The 21,188-nt window shown below is 33.0% G+C and overlaps 1 protein-coding gene across 1 annotated transcript; it reads right to left on the bottom strand.

Annotated features, from left to right (window-relative positions):
* Positions 1–72: 72 nt before the first annotated feature.
* On the bottom strand, positions 73–20,837 carry LOC128983164 (ATP synthase-coupling factor 6, mitochondrial). The gene is made up of 4 exons (XM_054402342.1): positions 20,704–20,837; positions 19,050–19,206; positions 2,906–3,039; positions 73–169 (listed from the first exon to the last, which is right to left on the bottom strand). The coding sequence occupies exons 2-4, from the start codon at positions 19,202–19,204 to the stop codon at positions 150–152; spliced, it is 309 nt and encodes a 102-aa protein (XP_054258317.1). The 5' UTR covers positions 19,205–19,206; positions 20,704–20,837; the 3' UTR covers positions 73–149.
* Positions 20,838–21,188: the final 351 nt, after the last annotated feature.

The raw sequence follows: 21,188 nt of genomic DNA, 5'->3' as shown, positions 1-21,188 counted from the left end.
ATGCCAAAATAAATCAATAATTTTATGGCAACAAAAATAATTTATTCTTATGAAAAAGGATAGGAACATCGATCAATCTTGTATATCATTTTATTATTAACAGAACATGACACAAATATTTATTTCTAAGAATTATGGTGATGAAGCTTTTATGCAGTCAGTTTTACATCTGAAAAGAAAAAAAAAAACACATGTAATAAAAGAAACAATCAACCAACTAAACTATTTTTGAATAATTTATGTGAGAAGAAAATTAAACTTAGGCATTGCCTATTTGAATAAACATATCCAAATCTTAAATTAGACAAAGATTCCAAGTTGTTACTGTACACCTTCAGATTTAATACTAAATGGTATCACCGTAACCGGTTTTTACATCATCACACAAATAAGGGTGTTTGCAGTTCTCAAAAAAATATAACTACAAAAAAATAATAGCTTATTTGGCAGCGTCAACCCAAAAATTTGACAATAAATGTTGCAATAGGTTATTTGCATGTAATTAACACACGATCAACAGACATGTAGGTCTATAAATTGCTTACAACATCTTCATTGCTTAATTCTGGTATAAAATATTATTTGTTGAAATAGTAGATGGGCTTTGTTTCAAGAAAAGACTGGAACTCAAGAAACTTGTCTTTTTCTCACTAAAAGATCCTAGGCTATTTGTAGATAAGATAGATCTTAAAATTCATTGTTGATCCCCTGGGCTGGAGATATTTATGGTAAGTAAGATCATTATAATAACATTTACAGTTGTATATAAACTCATTTGTTTATTTAACTTATTATGCCTACATATTTCGACACAACTGTGTCATTTTCAGCTGAGCACTGGTGGGTGAAGTTTATTCCACCAGAGTCTGTCCCCGACCGGAGGGGCGACTGTATGCTCGTCCCATACGTGTTTTAATCAGAGTATTAATTTGTGTTTAAATGTCTGTGTCGTGACCTTTATATTTTTTTTGTATTAAATGAACCACGACGAAGCTATTTGGTGGAATAAACTTCACTAGTGCTAAGCTGAAGATGACACAGTTTCGAGTAGAAACATGTACTGAAATACACCATCCATAATTTTGAGCTGAACGACGTAAAGAGGCCCGCTGAAAGGGGGGGGGGCAGCGGGGGCATTGCTGTTTTTGCTGCAATATGACGAAAAAAATGTGTAACGTCTTCTTAAGATATATTGATGATAATTGTTGCAAAAGTGTTAAGGCTTATTGTGTAAGCTGTGGGGCACTGGCACTCATGTGATTGATTATTACCGACCGCGACACACGACGGGTGACGCTACTGCACTGTATGTAGGGAATGAGTAATACTGTAATTATTGTTTACCTAACCCGCCATGTTAAACTTCCCTATCCCAAGCGTGATGTATACAACTTCCTTACTTCTCGAGTGATGTAAAGTTGAAAAAAATTCACTCGGTGATGTAATGAAACCCATTTAGATAACATTGAGTGGATAACTTAAAAAATATACCTCTATGGAGCCAACGACGTTCAACGCTAGAAATCAGCTGTGTCTGTGTGTTTGAATTTTATTGTTATGCTTTGAAGAATTTTCCTAACCTAGCTTTTGTTTGTAAATGAATGTTACTGTTAGAAGATGAGTGAAATTGATAATGAAGCATATTGCTCGTTTGTAACCTCCTGAATATTGTCGGGTCAGGTAAAATCTTGTACGTTACACGTTACGCAAGAGCGTGTTTACATCACTTTGGTGAATTATGCAACTCGCCTTCGCTCGTTGCACAACATTCACCTGCGTGATGTAAAAACGCTCTTACTACACTTGTAATGTAAATAGCTATTATCCACATTTATACCGTATATACGTGTAACCTTTTTCACCTAAAATTGCTTAATGTATGCTTTAAAGGGAATATGTAATTGTTTACTCGTAGACCAACTATTAATAAACATGTAGCTAGTTTTAATTTTTAAATTGTGCCTTTATTATGCCTTGAAACTTTGTATTAAGATATTTAATTTACCTTGAAGTTATAACCTACTAACTCTTAGTGGGTTTCTTAGACCAAGCTTGGTGTTGGCTTGGACTACCGGGCGCCCGGTAATCCGCAGTGAAAAGTATTTAGTACAGTAGAACCCCTGTTAACCGAATTTGAGTTAACCGAAACTCGGGTTAACCGAAATGGTTCTATAAAATAATACTGTATATGGCTGTAAAATGCTTTAATAACTTCAGTTGTATGGTTTAAAGTATTTTCTATCCCATTGTAACATTTTTATAGATGAAATAAAACACTGAATTGTATAGACATTCTCTTAAATTCATTTTTCCTACACACTGTGGTGATACATTCCGGCTATTTTTTGCATATGATGGGTTAACCGGGGTTCTACTGTATGAAAATATAGATATCTCTAACTAGCTTTTTTATTACAAAAGCAAGAGATCTTAAAATAACAAACTCTTTTGAAAAAGAAAAGAAAACACAAGTACTTTATGGCCTTAAAAATGTATATAGAAATCTGAAATGGTGTGATAAGTGCTATTAATAAGTTTAAGACCATCAAGTTTTAACTACCGCGCCGGCACCGTTGCTTTGGTGAGGGGGGAGTGGAGTGGGCCCGCGGCAACGATTGCCCAGGGGCCCTAGATTTCTCTCTGCAGGCCTGGACGTAAGTTAAATATATCTTAAAATGAGATAGATCCTATTAGATTATAAAATAACACTCTTTGTCTGAATCTGAATCGGTATCAGTATTCAATACCTAACACACAAGAGTATGACACTCAGTATATAAATACTAAGTATCGCAAAAAGAGACTTGTATAATCTACGTATCCTCATCCTGATACATTTGTCCCTTAATTGACCTTGATTGAAGCACTTCTGAGCAGCTCAAGAAATTATTTAGTTATTTCTTACCTGGGAACTTAAAATCGGGGAACTTGGTCATATCTACACCAGAGCCACCTCCATACTGCCTGGCTACTCTGTCCAGCTCTGCCTCCTTCTCCTTCTGTATCTGAGGCGTCGGGTCCACCAGAGTCTTGCCTCCACTGTAACAAGGAGGTGTAAGTATGCTTCATTACTTCCTAGTCTTGTAAATGGAATACAGTAAAACTTTGATTTACCAAAATAAAGGGAGTAAGGCCATTTTGGATATCCTTTTTTCAGTTAATCAATGATTCAAATATATAAGGCTAGTTCTGTTCAAAAACAAGAGGATATGTTTAAATAATTTTAATTACAGTATTTAATTTTTAAATTCTGTGGCAACAGCAGTTGTCAAATATTAATTTTTATGTTGCGAGTAAAGTTAATTAAGTTTAATTATATAGTTAAGCCTATATATAGTTTGATTATATTATTAGTTATAAGTTAATTAAGTTATTAATTTAATGTTGTGAGTGTGTGTTAAATGTTTTAACGACCTCAATATGAGAGTTTTAAGCTTCTTATTCTTTACAAGGATCTAAAGAAGGGGACATACTACTTTGCCGAAATGATCATTACTTATTTTTAAGCACAGAATACTGTAAAATGATTGTTTTATTATTCCAAACGGCCCATAACCTTTGTTGGTGAAATTAAAGTTAATGAAAGAATAAATTGTTATAAACTCTTTTATTTTCTTACAAACACAACACAACACTGAATTATATTTAGTAAACAACAGCATATGTAAAATGTAAAAACATATGATGGTCCATCACTAATCCAGACTAGATGAGTTGGGTTGCAACATTCAACATTTTTTAAAAACTTTTTTTAAAAAGACTCCAAATTATAATTGATGAAAAAGAATTGTTGCATTCCCATCAGTTTGGATTCCGCCAAAGGCATTCCACCATTGAGCAAGTGCATAGAATAGTGAGTGTAATCAAGGAAGATCTTGAAAATAAACGTTTTTGTTCATCTGCTTTTTTGGACGTAGCCCAGGCGTTTGATAAAGTCTGGCACACAGGATTATTGTTCAAAATTAAAACTTTGCTGCCCCATACATACTATGGAGTGTTGAAATCGTATTTGTCCAAACGCTTTTTTCAAATTAAATATCAAGATATAGTTACAGATATGTATAAAAATTGAATCAGGTGTACCACAAGGCAGTGTTCTTGGACCTATATTGTATATTTTGTTCACTTATGACCTTCCAAGTACTCAGGGTATTACGTTTGCAACATTTGCAGACGACACTGCTTTTTTATCATCAAATCAGGATCCTATTCTGGCATCATCAAACCTTCAGGCTGCATTAGACGATTTGTCTCAGTGGCTACAGAATTGGAAAATTAAAGTAAATGAAACAAAATCCGTTCAAGTTACATTTACTATGTCTACAAGAACTTGTCCCCCAGTAACACTGAATAATGTCATGCTTCCACAATCCAACGAAGTTAAGTACCTTGGTATGCATCTCGACAGACGGCTTACATGGCATTCACACATTTGGAACAAACGACTTCATTTAAATTTAAAAACAAACAAACTAAATTGGCTCATTGGTCGAAATTCAAAATTATCTGTTGAAAACAAATTACTTTTATACATACAAAATTATATTGAAACCTATTTGGACCTACGGTATCCAACTCTGGGGAACCACTTCCAACTCAAACATAGAAATAGTTCAAAGGTTTCAATCGAAGACACTGAGAAAAACTTTACAAGCACCTTGGTTTGTCACAAATAAAGTAATTCATCAAGATACAAAATTACCCTATGTTAAAGAAGAAATAAAAAAACGAAGTGAAAAATACCAAAGAAAATTAGAAATCCATCCAAATTTCCTGGCAGTTAACCTTCTCGACAATAGTGAAGCTACATATAGGCTCAAAAGAGTTAATCCAATAGACCTTCCAAATCGTTTTTAGAAGCTTAGAAGTTTTTAAAAGTTTTTGTATGTTAGTGCACTTGATGGAGTGTAACTATCCCCATGTTAAAATGGTTATTAAATTTGCTTATTGTTCTAGTATAGAATAGATTGTAAATAAATAGCCTACTTGTTAAAAAAAATTCTCTTTACAATAAAAACAATCCTAACTATTTACACATGATCAGCTGTTACCAACATAAATTAAATCAAATCAAATCAAAAAATCCTTTATTCAAACAGTACATTTCTATACATGAATTGTGTCAAGTCAAGAATAAACATAACTATACATTTGGCAAATTTACAGCACTAATTAATTAAGAGCTATAATCTATATACACTTTCTTTCCTACAACTACTTACTGTTCAACCATTACAACTAACTATTGATTTGACATACTAATAGCTAATTGAAAAAGTCCCCAATCTTGTAGCAGCATTTATCTGACAACAATTTGAATAAACTGGTTTTAAATCTTTTAAAATCTGTCAAACCCTTTATGATGCTAGGCAGGCTATTATACAATTTTATACCAGAGTAATATGGAGAATGTTCAATAGTGGAGGTGTTATGTCTAGGGTATGTAAGGCTATTCTTTTGTCTTGTGTTATAGTTGTAAAAATCAGAGTTACTTGGAAAATTTGATAAATTTTGTCTTATGTACAAAATTAAATTACATATGTATATACTGGGAAAAGTAAGAATTTTGTGATTTTTAAAAATACTCTTACAGGATTTTTTTCCTTTAAGTCCAAAAATAATACGGATAATTCTTTTCTGCATTTTAAAAACTTTTTTTCTCCTATCTGAATTTCCCCAGAAGATCACACCATAATTTAACAAGTGATAGACATAACCGTAATAAACCATCATGAGAGTGGATATGTCAACAGATTTAGATAAAATAATGAACATAAAATGTGCTTTATTTAATTTTTTTACAACTTCACCAATATGATTTTGCCAAGTCAATTTTTGATCCACTGTGATGCCTAAGAATTTAACTGAGCTTACTGAATTTAGAGAAAGGTTCAAATCTAATTTTGTTAATGAGTCTGATTTCTGGTAGTTTTTTTGGAATTCCATCAGAAGAGATTTATCTTTATTTAACGCCAAACCATTTGCTTCAAACCATTTTTCTAGCTGAAGGAAATCTTGTTCAGCTGTTTGTTGCATGAAAATTGTACTATGATCAGTGAAAATAATGGAAATGTCATCGGCAAACATTACTGATTTTGACTTTAAAATCAAAGGTAGGTCATTAATATAAACCAAAAACAGTAGTGGACCTAGTATTGAGCCTTGTGGCACACCCTCTGTGACTAATTTGAAATCAGATTTCAGATTTATTAACCGCAGGTTCACACACTGTTTCCGCGTTGATAAAAACAAGGTTATCCACTTTATAGCCATGCCTGACACACCATAAAAGTTTAGTTTTTGTATTAACAGGCTATGGTTTACACAGTCAAATGCTTTTGACAGATCACAGTAGAGACCAGCTACTTCCTGTGATCTGTCAAGAGTACCTGTGACTTCGGTAATAAAGCTAAAGATTGCATCTGTTGTACTCCATCTCTTCCGGAATCCAAACTGACATGTATCCAAAATTTGGGATGTTTCAAAATGATCACACAATCTATTGAAGACGACTTTCTCAAATATTTTTGAGAAACTAGGCAATAAAGAAATAGGTCTGTAGTTGGATATATCTTTTGGGTCACCTTTTTTAAAGACTGGTATTATGTTTGATAGTTTTAATAGGTCAGGGAAACACCAGTATACAAAGAAATGTTTATCAAATGAACAATGGGTTGAGCAATAAACTCTGAACTTAATTTCATTAATGAAGTTGAAATTTCATCCCATCCAGAGGCTTTCGATGACTTTAAGTCTTTTATTATGTCTTGCACTTCTTGAAGGTTCACTGGCTTAAATGATATAAGTTTGGACTCGGGAGGGATTCTACTGTGTAGGAAGCCAAGAGCTTTGTAAGAATCTGAACCAACATTCAAGCTTTTACATGTGTCAGAAAAAAATGCATTAATTTGATTTAGTTGCGTCCTGTCAGACATTGAATGCAACAAGAAGGGGTATTCTTTTTTGCTGTTGTCAGTTGTATTAGTCTCTTTTTTAACAATATGCCAGGCTGTTTTGGTTTTGTTACAGGATTCTTTAATCTGATTTCTATTGTACAATATCTTAGCTGATTTTATACATTTATTTAATAATTTCTTGTATTCTTTTACATAATCTTTAAAACTTGTATCATTTGACATTTTACTAATTTCATGTAATTCCCTTTTCCTTTTGCATGAGACTCTAATTCCAGTTGTTAACCACCCTTTTATCACAATTTTTACTATAACATTTCTTATTTACTAAAGGAAAACAAGAATTAAAATGCAGTTTAAAAGTTTGAAGAAAACACTTATAAAGTACATTTAAATCAGTCATTACTTCAGATTTGCTAAAAAATTCAGTCCATTGTTCATACTTCAAAACACAAAACTATCCAAATTTTTTTGACTATAATTTCTTTTTAAGGATGGACTGATTTTTATCTTTGGTTCCAATTGTCTATTTTCAAAATAATTATAATCTAAACATAAACACTGTGTTAAGTGGTCAGATAAACCATTTTCTAAAACTATTGCTTTACACAAGTTAGGACAGAAATTAGTGATAATATTGTCAAGACAGGAACTAGAAACATTAGTAATTCGAGTTGGAACATTGAAATGTGCAAAAAAATTAAAGGAACTTAAAATTGATAAGAATTCTTCGGTATAGAAGTCAGAATTTAAAACATTGATATTGAAATCTCCTGCAAGTAAAACATGAGCCTTAGGGGTCTTATTTACACAATAGCTTAAAAGGAAATGGAGACGTTCAAAAACACATCAAAAGCAGTTTTGGTATAAACAGTTGGTCTGTAGACACACAGTATAAATTAAATACAGAACAAGTAAGAGCAAACATATTATATAAAAATAAAATTACATTCAACACCTTCACTTAATTTTAATTTTATATAAGAAACAAAAAATAAATATCTCGATTATCGTCTTCTGTTTAAGATTTTGGATAGTTGATCAAAGCTTTGCTAAATTTATGAAACTGAACATTGTTCAAGGGTTTTGTAAACATATCCGCAACATTCTCGGATGTAGAAACAAAAGAAATGTTTATTTTACCTTGCCTTACATTTTCAGTCAAAAAATGGTAGCGAACATCAATGTGTTTGCTTCGCTTATTAAAAATTCCATTTTTACAAAGCTTAATAGCACTTTGATTGTCCATGTTTAGGTTTGTTTCAACATTAGTTCCGCTCAACTCTTGCAAGAAAGTTTTTAAATATAACAACTCTTTGACACATTCCGCCGCTGCAATGTATTCTGCTTCAGTACTGGACAAAGCTACAATCGATTGTTTTCTTGTACACCAGCTTATTGGGTCTTCTCCATACATTATGACAAATCCAGTAGTACTTCTTCTTGTATGCTTGTCATTTGCATAGTCTGCGTCACAATATACATTTAGGCAATTTTCTCCCGATGCTGAAATAGTAGTTTACGCAACGATTGCGTTAAGTGAGTCTTTACGACACGAGTAGAAAATTTAAGGCATGAGCCTTGGCGAGTGCCTTAAAAACTTCTACGAGTGTCGTAAAGACTATTAACGCGAGTTGCGTACACTAATTTACCTACGACTGTTTTTTAATTACTATCAATCTGGATTTAATTACTAACTATCACTTTGATAACTTTTTAGAGAGGTTATGTTTTCGTGTATTGTCATTGCCACTGAAAGTGATGCAACGACTTGTTGTATAATCAGCTGATTTCCTGTAATTACGTGTTTGTTAAACCTCGTTAAATATTACATTGCTAGCAGCATTTTTACCATAAATAATATTGTATCAGGTACAATTCGGCAAATATTTCATTTATTTTTGGACTTCCACCAATTTAATTAAGAATACGCGAGTATCAACATGAACAAGTCGGATCAAGAATTAAATTGGTCAACTGATCAGCTGATCAGCTGATTAGTTGACATTCGAAGCATTACAATTTTAATTCTTTTCTCTCAATACTTGAACCTCATTGGTCCGTTACCTGTGTTGATATGAGAAAAACTATGCTGATATGAAATGAAACTATGCTGATATGAAATGAAACTATGCTGATATGAAAGTAAACAGCTGTAAAGTAAAACTTTTCAATTCTAAGAACTGGACTGAAATGGCTACTTTAAAAAACGGTCGTTGGTAAATAATATTCCTGCATCTTGAGTACCTCTAATATATCTTAAGGTTCGTTTGACATTTACAACATCTTCATTGCTTGGATTCTCAACACGTCTACTTTCTAATCCCACAGCAAGTGTAAGATCAGGTCTGGTTTTATTGGATAAGTACAGCAAACTTCCTACAACTTCTCTGTAAGGATAATCTTTTGTCAGGCAGCTTACTTCTTCATCAGGATTGCTCGTTTTCACTGGAGAAATGAGAGTGACTACAGGTTTACAATCTATCATTCCATATTTTTCGAGAATAATGTTTGAATAGTTCTTTTGTGTTAACAATATCCCTTCCCTTGAATATAAAATTTCCATTCCAAGAAAGTTTGATGGGTTTTAGTCTGTTTTTATTTTTAAATCTCTAGACAGCTCGTTCAAAAGTTTCTTCATCTCTCTTTCATCTGAACCAGCAAGAATTCCATCATCAACAAATATAGCAAGATGAATACTGCCATTTGTAAAAACACAACGGTCAGACTGAGTTTGTTTTAAGCCATATTTTAGTAAGCAGTTTGTAAACAACTGGTTCCATTTAAATGGAGCTTGTTTAAGTCCATATAAAGTCTTTCTTAATTTCAAAACTTTATCTTTATGATCAAAAACCCTTCAGGTAGGCCTACACACATATAAATTTCTTCATCTAAATTTCCATAGAGAAAATCAGTTTTAACATCAAATTGCATTAGTTTGAGATTTTGATGGCAGCTAATGAAAATAACAAACGTAAAGTTGAATTACTTACAACTGGGCTGTAGGTTTCTCCTTGGTCTATACCTTTTTCTTGGGCAAAACCTCTTACAACTAGTCTCGCTTTGTATTTTCCGTTATCCTTTCTTGTTAATACCCACTTGTTACTTAGGATCTTCTGGTTTAGTGCTTGCTTTTTGTCAACCACTTCCCACGTTTCATTCTCAATAAGGGAGTTTTTCTCATCCTCAATTGCTTGTAGCCAATTTGTTTTATCAGGTCCTTTGATTGCTTCTTCATATGTTAACATCACAAAATCCTTATATCTTTCAGGTAGTTTAGTTTTTCTTCTTAGTTTGATGCAAGTGTAGTATCAGTATTACAGTCAAACCTCAGTATAACGAATCTGAAGGGACCGAACTGAATATTCGTTATATCAAGGATTTCGTTAAAACGAGGTTCGTTATATAGAGGTTAGGTTTGCAGGAATTTCGCTAAGTCGAGGTTCCGAACCAGCGTCGGTCAATATAGGTCGGGATTTGTTGACCTCATTAAAATACAATTAAAAAGCATAGGCTACAATACTTTACAGTACAGTGTTTACATTGTACAGTAGAACCTAAATTATCCGGCATAATAAAGGGGAGGGATCTTGAATATTGCACAATCATGACAATGGCATTGACCTTGGTACAGGTTAAAAGCTGTAAGTTTAAAATCACAGCTTGTTCTAACCCTCCTAAAACCTAGCCAAACACTGTATTGCGTAGTCATAAACCATGTAAAGAACAAAACAAAACAGTAGAAAGTTGTGTAAGCTACTGCTCGCGATAGGCCGGTAGGCTACTTACAGTACAGTACTGATTTATCACAACAGAGGAATGTCAATAATAATCATTAACTATAGCATTGGTGTTGCTAGTTGAAACAAATTGTATTGAAAACGATAATTTATTAGATAAGTCATTATAAAAGTGTATAATCATAGCCAACTTAAGGATAATAAAAAAAACACTCGTAAAAGAAATGTTAAAATAACGATGTTGCTATTCTTTCTCTTTAGTTTTGTTTTTATATTCTTTCTTAGGTTTCTCTTTATCCAAAAATTGTACAATTCACCATAGTTATCCCATATCGCCCAATCACAGCTTACTAAACATTACGTCGTCATCAGTCCTCAGTGAATGAAATCAGTTCTCAGTTGCAACATAGCACGCAGCGACAGCAGACAAAGATGTAAAACGGAGCAGACGAATGTTAGCGCAAGCGATGACGTGACCTTTCCATTTAATTTTATAAGGAAACAGATTTTCCCAAAACAATAATTGGGTGGGGAATTTGTTATATCGAGGGAAAGACGTAGACAATTCGTTATGCAGAGGTTAAATTCGCAATGTAGAGGTTCTGACAATGATAAATTTGTTATATTGAGGTGTCTTATTTTAGACGAAATCACGAAACATTCGTTAAATCAAGGTCGTTGTTATGGTTTGTTCGTTATGTAGAGATAAAATATACATTGTGTCTTATGGAGAGTTCTAGGGGATTAAAAAAAAATTCGTTATATCAAGGAATTCGTTATATCGAGGTTCGTTATATCAAGGTTAGACCGTACTTGAACTTGGCTGTTCTTCATTGATTTCATTTTTGTCTTAAACCAACTCAAACTCTACTTCATTATTACTTATCTCACTTAGATTATCTGCACTCTCACTATCTTCATTTTCAGTTTTGTCTTATTTCTGGTCATTTTCAGTTTTGTCTTCTTTCTTGTCATTTTCATTATTGTCTCCTTTCTGGTCATTCTCTGTTGTATTTTCAGAGAAAGTAACCTCACCACCATTATTAGTTATTGCAGAAACAGACAACAAGTTTTTACTGAGTTCAGGAACATATAGCACATTATTCAGGATACATTCTTTGGATTTTACAGTTCAACTCGTTGAAGCTAACATGGTTTGATTTTTCTTAGCAACAAATATTTCAGAAGAAATATTTTGTTTATTACTTAACATAACTTCACAATTTGTCATATGTGAAGATGTGCCTGAATCAACAACCCATTCAGATACAAAGTTTACAGTCCCACTATTAGCCCAAACATTTTGTCCATCATCATACGACAAAAATTACAGTTTTACTAGCGACATTTAGGTTCTGGATTTTTCTAAAGTAACAATCTTTTTCATTATGATTTGACTTTTTACATATATTACAAAATAAATTTGGCTTTACATTTCTTTTTTCAAACTTGTTAACAATATTTTTTACATTTCCACAGGTGTTTGCTAAATTGCATTGCATTTAAAACATCGCCTTTCATTATCAGAGTTAGCCCTATTGTGTGTAGGCTTCTTGCAGTATTTTGCTTTATGGCCTGGAATTTTACAGTTGTGACAAACAACTTGGAACGCAAGATTTTTCTCTAGGCTTACCTCCTTTAACTCACTTCTTGACTCTTCTGCTAACAGCCTCGCTGTTAGATTTGCCAATGTCTTTTCTTCATTGGGCATTGATTGCCAGGCAGTTACAAAATACTTAAATCTATCTGGCAGACTGACAAGAATTTTTGATATTATCATTTTGTCATCAATATCTTGTTTTAAAGTTTTTAGTCTGTGTGCTATGTTTTCAATTCTACTTATGTGAGAACTTATATCAGAATTAGGCTCATACCTGAGGTTAAAGAGTTCTTGTAATAACGAGTACTTCTGCTGCTCTGAGTCTCTTTCATAAATATTACACAGCTTCAAAAACATTTCTCTTGAGTTTTCACAGTTAATGATATGTAACATCTATCCCTTCTCAATAGAACTAACTATACACTTCTGAGCCTTGGCATCTCTTTTAATCCAATCAGCCTTCTTCTTTCCATCGCCCATATCTTCAAGTTTCTCAGAACCATCAACAATACTCATCAAATCACTGGATTGAAATATTATTTTAATCTGAAATTTCCACAATTGAAAAATTTCAACTCGTTTGAGTTTTTCTACGAAATCATCTTCTTTTACTGATGCCATTGTTAGTCTTACTTATACTATTTCACTCACCTTCACTACACTTTAACTCTTGGGGTTTTACTAGAAGATTACTTCTTGTTTTTACAGTTATGGTTGAATTAATGAATTTTTCTGGGCCCATAAACCTGTTGACTTAAGTGAAAGTAAATTACTAACACCTAAGTTTTTACTGTTACAATAATCCTCTTTTATTTTACTGAAGTGCACACACACAACATTTTTACTCAAAACATAACTTATTCAACAATTCTCTTTACAATAAAAACAATCCTAACTATTTACACATGATCAGCTGTTACCAACATAAATTAAATTAAATACAGAACAAGTGACAGCAAACATATTATATAAAAATAAAATTACATTCAACAGTTTCGACTCTTGTTTACCTTTTTATTGTTATCTCGAAAATAATGCCATGGCAACCAACTAACCCATAAGGCCCATGTTAAATTTCGAAAAGTTTAAATTAACGTAGGGAAAAGTCCTGTGGTCCGATTTTTACCATTTCAGCTTTATACCTTCCCATATGGTTGGTTACTATAACTGAGTTAAATTTCATACAGATCGCTTCAGCCGTTCAGGAGGAGTATTTGTAAAACAAAAGCAGGAGTGTAGTATAAGAGCTTCGCTTCGCTCCGCTCAGTAACTTCCATACTGCAAATGAATCATGGTAGGCCTATGCGATACCTGTATTATTAAAAGGCAATAACGATTATTATTATATTATTATTGCCTCTTGTATGTAGAATTTGCTTTGCTCTATTTTTCTTCATTATAAAAAAAGAATCATTTGTACAGAAGACTTATTTGCATTTAACATTCATAAAACTCACCAATTCAATTACCTCGATAACAGTTTACCAGTATTATTGTTGTGAGGGGTTGGGGTTAGCCACTGGGATCGTGGAAATATTTTAACATATGTTTTTTAAAAGCATTGTTGGTTGCCGCACCAGTTAACCGGTAGGACTATTTGGTTAAAGGACGTTGTTACATCTTCTCATGAATTTGACAGAGAAGCATTATATGCCTAATTTAATTGGTGATTCATTTTTGTGGAAGTGCACACAGCAATATTAGTGTTAATCCTTTGGGATTTTATTGTCTAAGTAACACCATTTAGTTTTAAACCTTACCTGTAAACCAAGTGATTGTGATTTCATTTCGTAAAATGATTTTGCATTTTTAGCTACAAGTACATTTTTTACAAATTTACTTGCAAATCATGGGCGGTGTGATTTTTGTTGGTATAATTATGTTGTAGTGTTTTTTTTTTTATGACCTCGTTTTATCTTCTCCTCCACGCAACATAGGCTTAGGCCTAATTAGTTGACTATTCATTGTTATTAAAAAGAACAGACGATTATACGATTAAATATTAACGGCATGATTTTAATCACTCAATATAGAACTGATTGTTAATCAATTCGTATTACATGCAATAGACTAATATGCTCTTTAGTATTCATAAGATTTTTTCTTCTGTACTGTATTTATAATGTGGTAGATTTGTTGACTAACATATGTCAAGGCTCTTGTCTTGTTTACTTTTTAGTGTTAACTCGCAAATAATGTCATGGCGACCAATTAACCCATAAGGCCCATGTTAAATTTCTAAAAGTTTGCATTCATGAAGGGAAAATTCCTAAGGTCCAATTTGTACCATTTCAGATTTATACCTTCCCTTGGTTGGGTACTATGACTGTGTTAAATTTCGTGCAGATCGCTTCAGCCGTTCAGGAGGAGTATTTGTAAAACAAAAGCAGGAGTGTAGTATAAGAGCTTCGCTCGCTCCGCTCAATAAGGAATTCAAATATATATTTAACTCAAAATTCCCAACAATAGGTCCCATTCCGCTTTCCACATCACTTATATAGATTTAAATATATATGTGTGTCCGTGAACACGATAACTTGAGTAATTTTTGTCCGATTTTGATGAAATTTGGTCTGAAGGTGTAAGGCGGAATAAACTTCAATGAGTTCGCGAATCAGCATGATCGGACCATGGGAGCGGGGTTTAACGGGGGATTATGGGGTGAAAATTGGTTTTTCTCATTTTTGACCCTCAAAACATAAAATTACCCAATTTCTCTCTAGACCTTCTTAAAGAGCTTAAAAAAACAAATAATTCAGTATACCAAAGTGTTTTTGTACGGTTATTGGTAACTCAAAAAATTGTAAATCCCATGTTATTCTTATGGAGAATACTAGCAGAGGACCCGCCCTTCGTCCGGGGTTGATGTATGTTTAAATGGTGCATTTTGAAATCTGACATAAAAAAAAGAGTAAAATAAGATTAAATTCCAATAAATGTACCTATCAAAAACTTTTAACTTACTAATTACATAAAAAACATTTTCAAATAAAAAACTGAAAGCTTTTACTTACTTATAAATGATAAAATCAAATATAGACAACCGATAATTTACAAAATCTGGTTAATATTACGGGTTGAATTAAATTAAACATGTGATCTTGTTTCTAAAAAGCATTGCTCACTAATCATTGATTATAAAAATATCTCATTATATACTATGTGAACAAACAAAAACATTAACACTGTTACTACTAAAACAAACAGAAACATACTTAGCCATACTATTTATAACTCCTACTATTCATGCACCAAAGGCAAGTGCATATAAAACTTAGTTTTTTATTGTTGTTTTTAAATTGAAATATTTGTACATCAGCTTAGAATTAGGAAATTTAACGTCATTCAAACAATGTTTATCTCAAGGGTCGGTTAAGTTAAGAATAACTTGGTTAAACATATACATGTAATGACCATGCTCGTAAAAATTTATTAATTATTAGAATAGATAATGAAATCTAACATCATAATTAATCTATGTGTAGTAATATGAAATTATGTGAAAAGGCAAATGGTGTGAACAATATTTCTCTCAAAATGGCAAAAATGTACAATTAATTATCTGCTTGAGAAAATAGTTTCAATTTTTAAGGTGTGTGTGCCCTACTCTAAACACATTTTGAGTGTTCAACAATGTTAAAATGATTCAAGTAAATGTGACTTTATAATAATTTCACTATTTTTTACACCAAAACCTTTCAATACAATCATTCACATTAGCGAAATTTTAAATAATTAATTAGGGTTAGATACAGCAACACACTTAGCTATACAATCTTACAATATTAGATATACAATCTCACTTATTTCAAAAACCAATAATCAATGAACCATCAAATATAAGAATAAATAAACATGTCACATGATTGTAGAGAATATTATATGCCTATTTATAAACCAGCTGTGGAATTGTGAATTAATGTGGACAGCTTGTTTACATTAGGAAGGCATAGCAAATTGCAAACATGGTATGTGTTCTCATGGCAGCCATGGAGACCAATCAATATTTACTTTTAAAATTCTCACCTTAGAACTTTTAAAGCCAAAGGGGCAAAGCCCACGGTCAGTATCGAAGTGTGAATAGTCCTATAATGGTCCTTATTATGGTAGCTATATTTTTGTAAAATGTAAGCCCAGTCAGTTCAGTAGTGTATGTGCCTATTAGTAATACACATACAGACAGACACCACTAGATTTTTATATAATAGTATAGATTGTAAAATGTTGTAGTTTGCTTGTTTATGGATATATTTTGATTGATTTTATACTATAATTATTTTACTTAAAAACACACTTTATTAGTTTCCTTGTAGCAGAAAACCTACTTACTCGTTGAACCTAATGTTATTTAAATAGATTAATTGAAAATAATTTCAGGCAAAAGGAAATTCGCTTAGACGGCAGGTTTGCTGTGGCGGGGGTATTTACCTCGATTTACTTTTGATAGCCCATCTACAGACCAAGAACTTTCTTTAGACAACCCTACCAATTTTCTACGCTCAGCCGTTCTCTCAAATCAGTGGAAACAAAATGCCTGTTTTTCTTCCATGGGAATGTAATTTTAAAGGCCACTGGGGCAGAGCCCCAAGCGAATTCACCTCGTTTCTCTTTTTATGGCTCATCTACAGACCAAGACATTTCTTTAGACACCCCTACCGAGTTGCTACGCCCAGCCGTTCTCACAAATTAGTGGAGACAAAGAAAAACAGTTTCAAATTAATATATAGACTAAGTGAAACCCGTCAAAATCAACGGTTACTTTCAAGGCTGATTCATCTAACTGTGATAAATATAAAGTTAAATTTTCAACATTTTAAACAATTTTCTTTGTTTAATGAGTACCTAATTAATAAGAGTAAAAACATTAATGACCATTGTGTAAGTTGCAAAATATGATTGATTATTCAATATACAGGGTGTTTGGTACTCAGTGTGAAAAAAAATTTTTGGTGTAAGTACAAAGTAAATGCAGTATGATGATGCATATAAAATGTCCCAAGTCTAAAAATTAGCTTCCCAAAGAATTATTTTATGTTTTTAAAAAATGACTATGTTTTTAAACTTAATACAGCTATTTCTCAATTACCTGTAAATGGATTTGAGTAGACAATGTCATTTTCGTGTTCTACATTAAATTTTGAATAAGAATAATACAAAATGACAGAGGATCAGTTGTAAAAACTCCATCGTAAATAGATTCAAAGATAAAAATTAAGATGTTTAGTAAAAATTCAAAAAACATTGGTCAATTGCATTTGTTCACACCCTGTATACAAGAAAGTGTCGGAATATGTTAAAAACTGCGCCATTTTATAAGCTTTCCAACCATATGCTACACCATTGAGCTTTCTGTCTGCTTATGTACGCTTTCATGGTTTGAAGACTACAAAGCATGGCGTCTTTATCATTTAAAACATAGAAAGTCAGCATGTATTAAGCAAAAGTTGTATTTTTGTTTCAGCTTGAACAGTAAAAACAGTAAAAAAGTTCCCTGTTTTCTGGCATTCAAACCACTAAAATAAACAAAAAAATATCTAAACCTCAATAGTGTAGCATATGGTTGGAAAGCTTATAAAATGGCGCAGTTTTTAACATATTCCGACACTTTCCTGTATACAGGGTGTGAACAAATGCAATTGACCAATGTTTTTTGCATTTTTATCAGACATCTTAATTTTTATCTTTGAATCTATTTACGATGGAGTTTTTACAACTGATCCTCTGTCATTTTGTATTATTCTTATTCAAAATTTAATGTAGAACACGAAAATGACATTGTCTACTCAAATCCATTTACAGGTAATTGAGAAATAGCTGTATTTAAAAACATAGTTATTTTTGAAAAACATAAAATAATTCTTTGGGAAGCTAATTTTTAGACTTGGGACATTTTATATGCATCATCATACTGCATTTACTTTGTACTTACACCAAAATTTTTTTTTCACACTGAGTACCAAACACCCTGTATAAAATATTATATAGAGTAAACTAATGATTTTCCCCGAGCAGAGCTCGGTCACCGGATTCAATGTAAATAGGGAATAAATGTGATATTTTTAAGGAGACATTTTAGTGTTTAAATCCAATCAGGCAAATGGAAATTCACTTAGTCTGCAGGTAATCTAGTTTCTGTTAGTTTACCCTACTCAAAGGGAGGTCTACCCTTAAGCTATGTAACCTTGTGAACCTGGCTTTTATTCTTGATCTGTTAGGGACCACATTCATATGGTTATACAGGGTCATTGACAACAAATAATGCAAATGACTTAGCAATGCTGCATTTCCAAAAAGCAAATACTACAGTACCTGAGTAGGCTACCTACTGTAAATTGGCTGTTCCATAAATTGCAACGTTAACATGCATTGTTGTTAATCAACGTAAGCTATCTTATAAAGGATGGTGTTGAGTGAACATGACCTTCCTGTCATGACAGCAGCTGCTTAAATGGTAATTACTCCTTGTGCCATTTTTTTTACAGTCAGAGTGCAGTGTTATTATTTTCCAAAATCTCACTCAGGGTCAAAAATGGGAAAAGTCAGTTTTTACCCCCATAAACCCCCATTCCCATAGTCCAATTATGCTGGGTCGCGAACTCCTTAGAATAAACGTAGGTTTAAACGTTTGTATCAAATTTCATCAAAATCGGATCATATTTGCTCGAAAGTTATCACACTAACGGACACATGACACTTGTCAATGCATTTTTGTAAATAAATTATTCTGATTCTGATTCACCAATAGAAACTGTTAAGTACATAGTATGCTCCCTCTCTCTCACAAACGGTCCATACCTGCTCTTTTGTTTGTATTCACGAATTTTGTCCAAGAACAACTGTTGAATGGGATCAGAGGCTTTCTGTAGGGCAGGTGCAGAGATTCCAATGTTGCATTTGGCAATTTTAGGCAACGCAGATTTAGTCCTGGCTAAAAGCTTAGATGCTTGCATTTCTGGAAATAATATAAAGACATTTTAAAAACAATTTTTTAACTTTTCCTGTTTTAGATGTTTAAGTTAACTTGAAACTACTCAAATTGTTTTATGTGATCCAGGTGTCCAAAATATCATACATAGCCTATATATTGGACGTAGGAATCGCTTAAAACATGTGTGTGAACAATCAATAACCATTTTCACCCAAGTTGTTTTACTGTACAAGCAGGGGTTGACACGGTGACCTACGCCTAACTTATGGCTACACTTGTTTTGTCTGTTTTGGGTTAACACTGGTTATGAAAATCATAATCGGTTTGAGAGTTGCCTCATTTGATACCTAGAAGCATCGGTCCACCATTGATGAAGTAACTTAAATTAAATTAATCAATGTAGGAAGATTGATAAGGACAATTGATTGTAGAAAGACACAATTAGCATAGGCTAACTTAGGTAGGCCTATTTAAGATTTGGCTACTCTTGCTAGAGAGCATTTAAATACTGATTTGGCAGACTGAAAAAAAATCATGCGTTCAGTACACCTGAGTGTTTTAACTTGTTGTTTAGGCTAGGTTTCTGGAAGATACCTTAAACACCCAAGTAGAGAGTGGATACAAGCCACTTGGACTTTTGAGTCTTTTCAATCAATTACCAATTATTTAAGATGGGGACGCCAGTATGTGCGTATTTTAACCCAAATACTTATGAGTGAAGGATGAGTGTAGGATGAGTGGCGCGATCTTGTAATCTTGTTAGTGACTAAGGCCGACATGTTCCTTAGACACAGCTGTTAATTAATAGCCCATACAGCTAATGGCAACTAAGGGACCTACAGTTTATATAGTGGAATCCGCACCACAGTTTTTCCTTGTAGGCCTAATTTACGAATTGGTCTAATTATCAGGATAGTACTGCGGATAGTCATAGTACTCACTAGTGCGGACGTTAATCCACACCAGGGAGCATCGCATCCACGGTGCATCCCTATAAATATCCACAATTCGTGACCTCCTCGTAGCTGGATTACAGGACGACGCCACCCGTCCCAGTAATATCTCCATGAACTAGGCCTAATTAAGATAACTTTAATGATTTTAGAAGCAAGTCCATCCCTTCAAACATGATAAGCCTGTGTTAAGTACTAACACTGTTCCAAGAAAGGAAGTATAGAAAGGACAGTAAAAGCATGCCCTCTAAACCGCTCTAAGTTAAATGTTAACTGTTGACATCAATCAGAATTAGAAACTTTTTCAATTAATATTTTTAGGATAAACTTTTTCTTGGACCCCTTTGCACTTGAAAACTCGAATGCAGTTATTGAATCGTTTCTGATAAAAGAAAAGTTTAGCAACAATTTTAGAAGTCGGCAAGGACAAAAGGGCAAACATGCTTAGCTTATACGAGCACAAATAGGCACACGATAGGGTACTTAGCCTAATCCTAACAAACTTCATATATTAAAACGGTTTCAAATATTTTGAGCTAAATAATAATTTAAAACTATTATATCTTACTGAATAGTGTTCCTTGAAGAAAAATTCAGAGAAAACTTCTTGGTAAACGATTAGGATTAGAACCTCCTGCAGCTCCAACTTTTCTTTTCACAACGGGTGGGGGGGGCTGCTGGGGCTGGGCTGCTGCGCTGTGCTGCTGCTGACTGCTGAGGCTGAGACAGAGAAAAAGAGACAGCTGATTTGACTAGCTTTTTTTGTGACTTTTCTTGTATGTACTAAAAATACCCCCGCCGCAGCAAACCTGCAGACTAAGCGAATTTCAACTTGCCTGATTACATTTTTACTCAAATATTTCCATAAATAAGACCTATTTATTCATAATTTAAATAACATTAGATTTAATAAGTGCTTAGGTTTGCTGCTACAGGGAAGGTAAAAAGTGTTTTTTGACCATACGTCAATAGTATAAGATGAAATAAATAAATTTGCCAAATTTTATCAATATACATCCATAAACAAGTAAACTACAACAGTTTTAATTTTCT

The sequence above is a fragment of the Macrosteles quadrilineatus genome, unplaced genomic scaffold, assembly GCF_028750875.1.
Source record: "Macrosteles quadrilineatus isolate MER2022 unplaced genomic scaffold, UCM_ALF_1.0 Scaffold_1__1_contigs__length_201487025, whole genome shotgun sequence".
Taxonomy (NCBI): domain Eukaryota; kingdom Metazoa; phylum Arthropoda; class Insecta; order Hemiptera; family Cicadellidae; genus Macrosteles; species Macrosteles quadrilineatus.
Note: the sequence above shows the minus strand (reverse complement) of the source record. Positions and strands in the feature narration are given on the sequence as shown.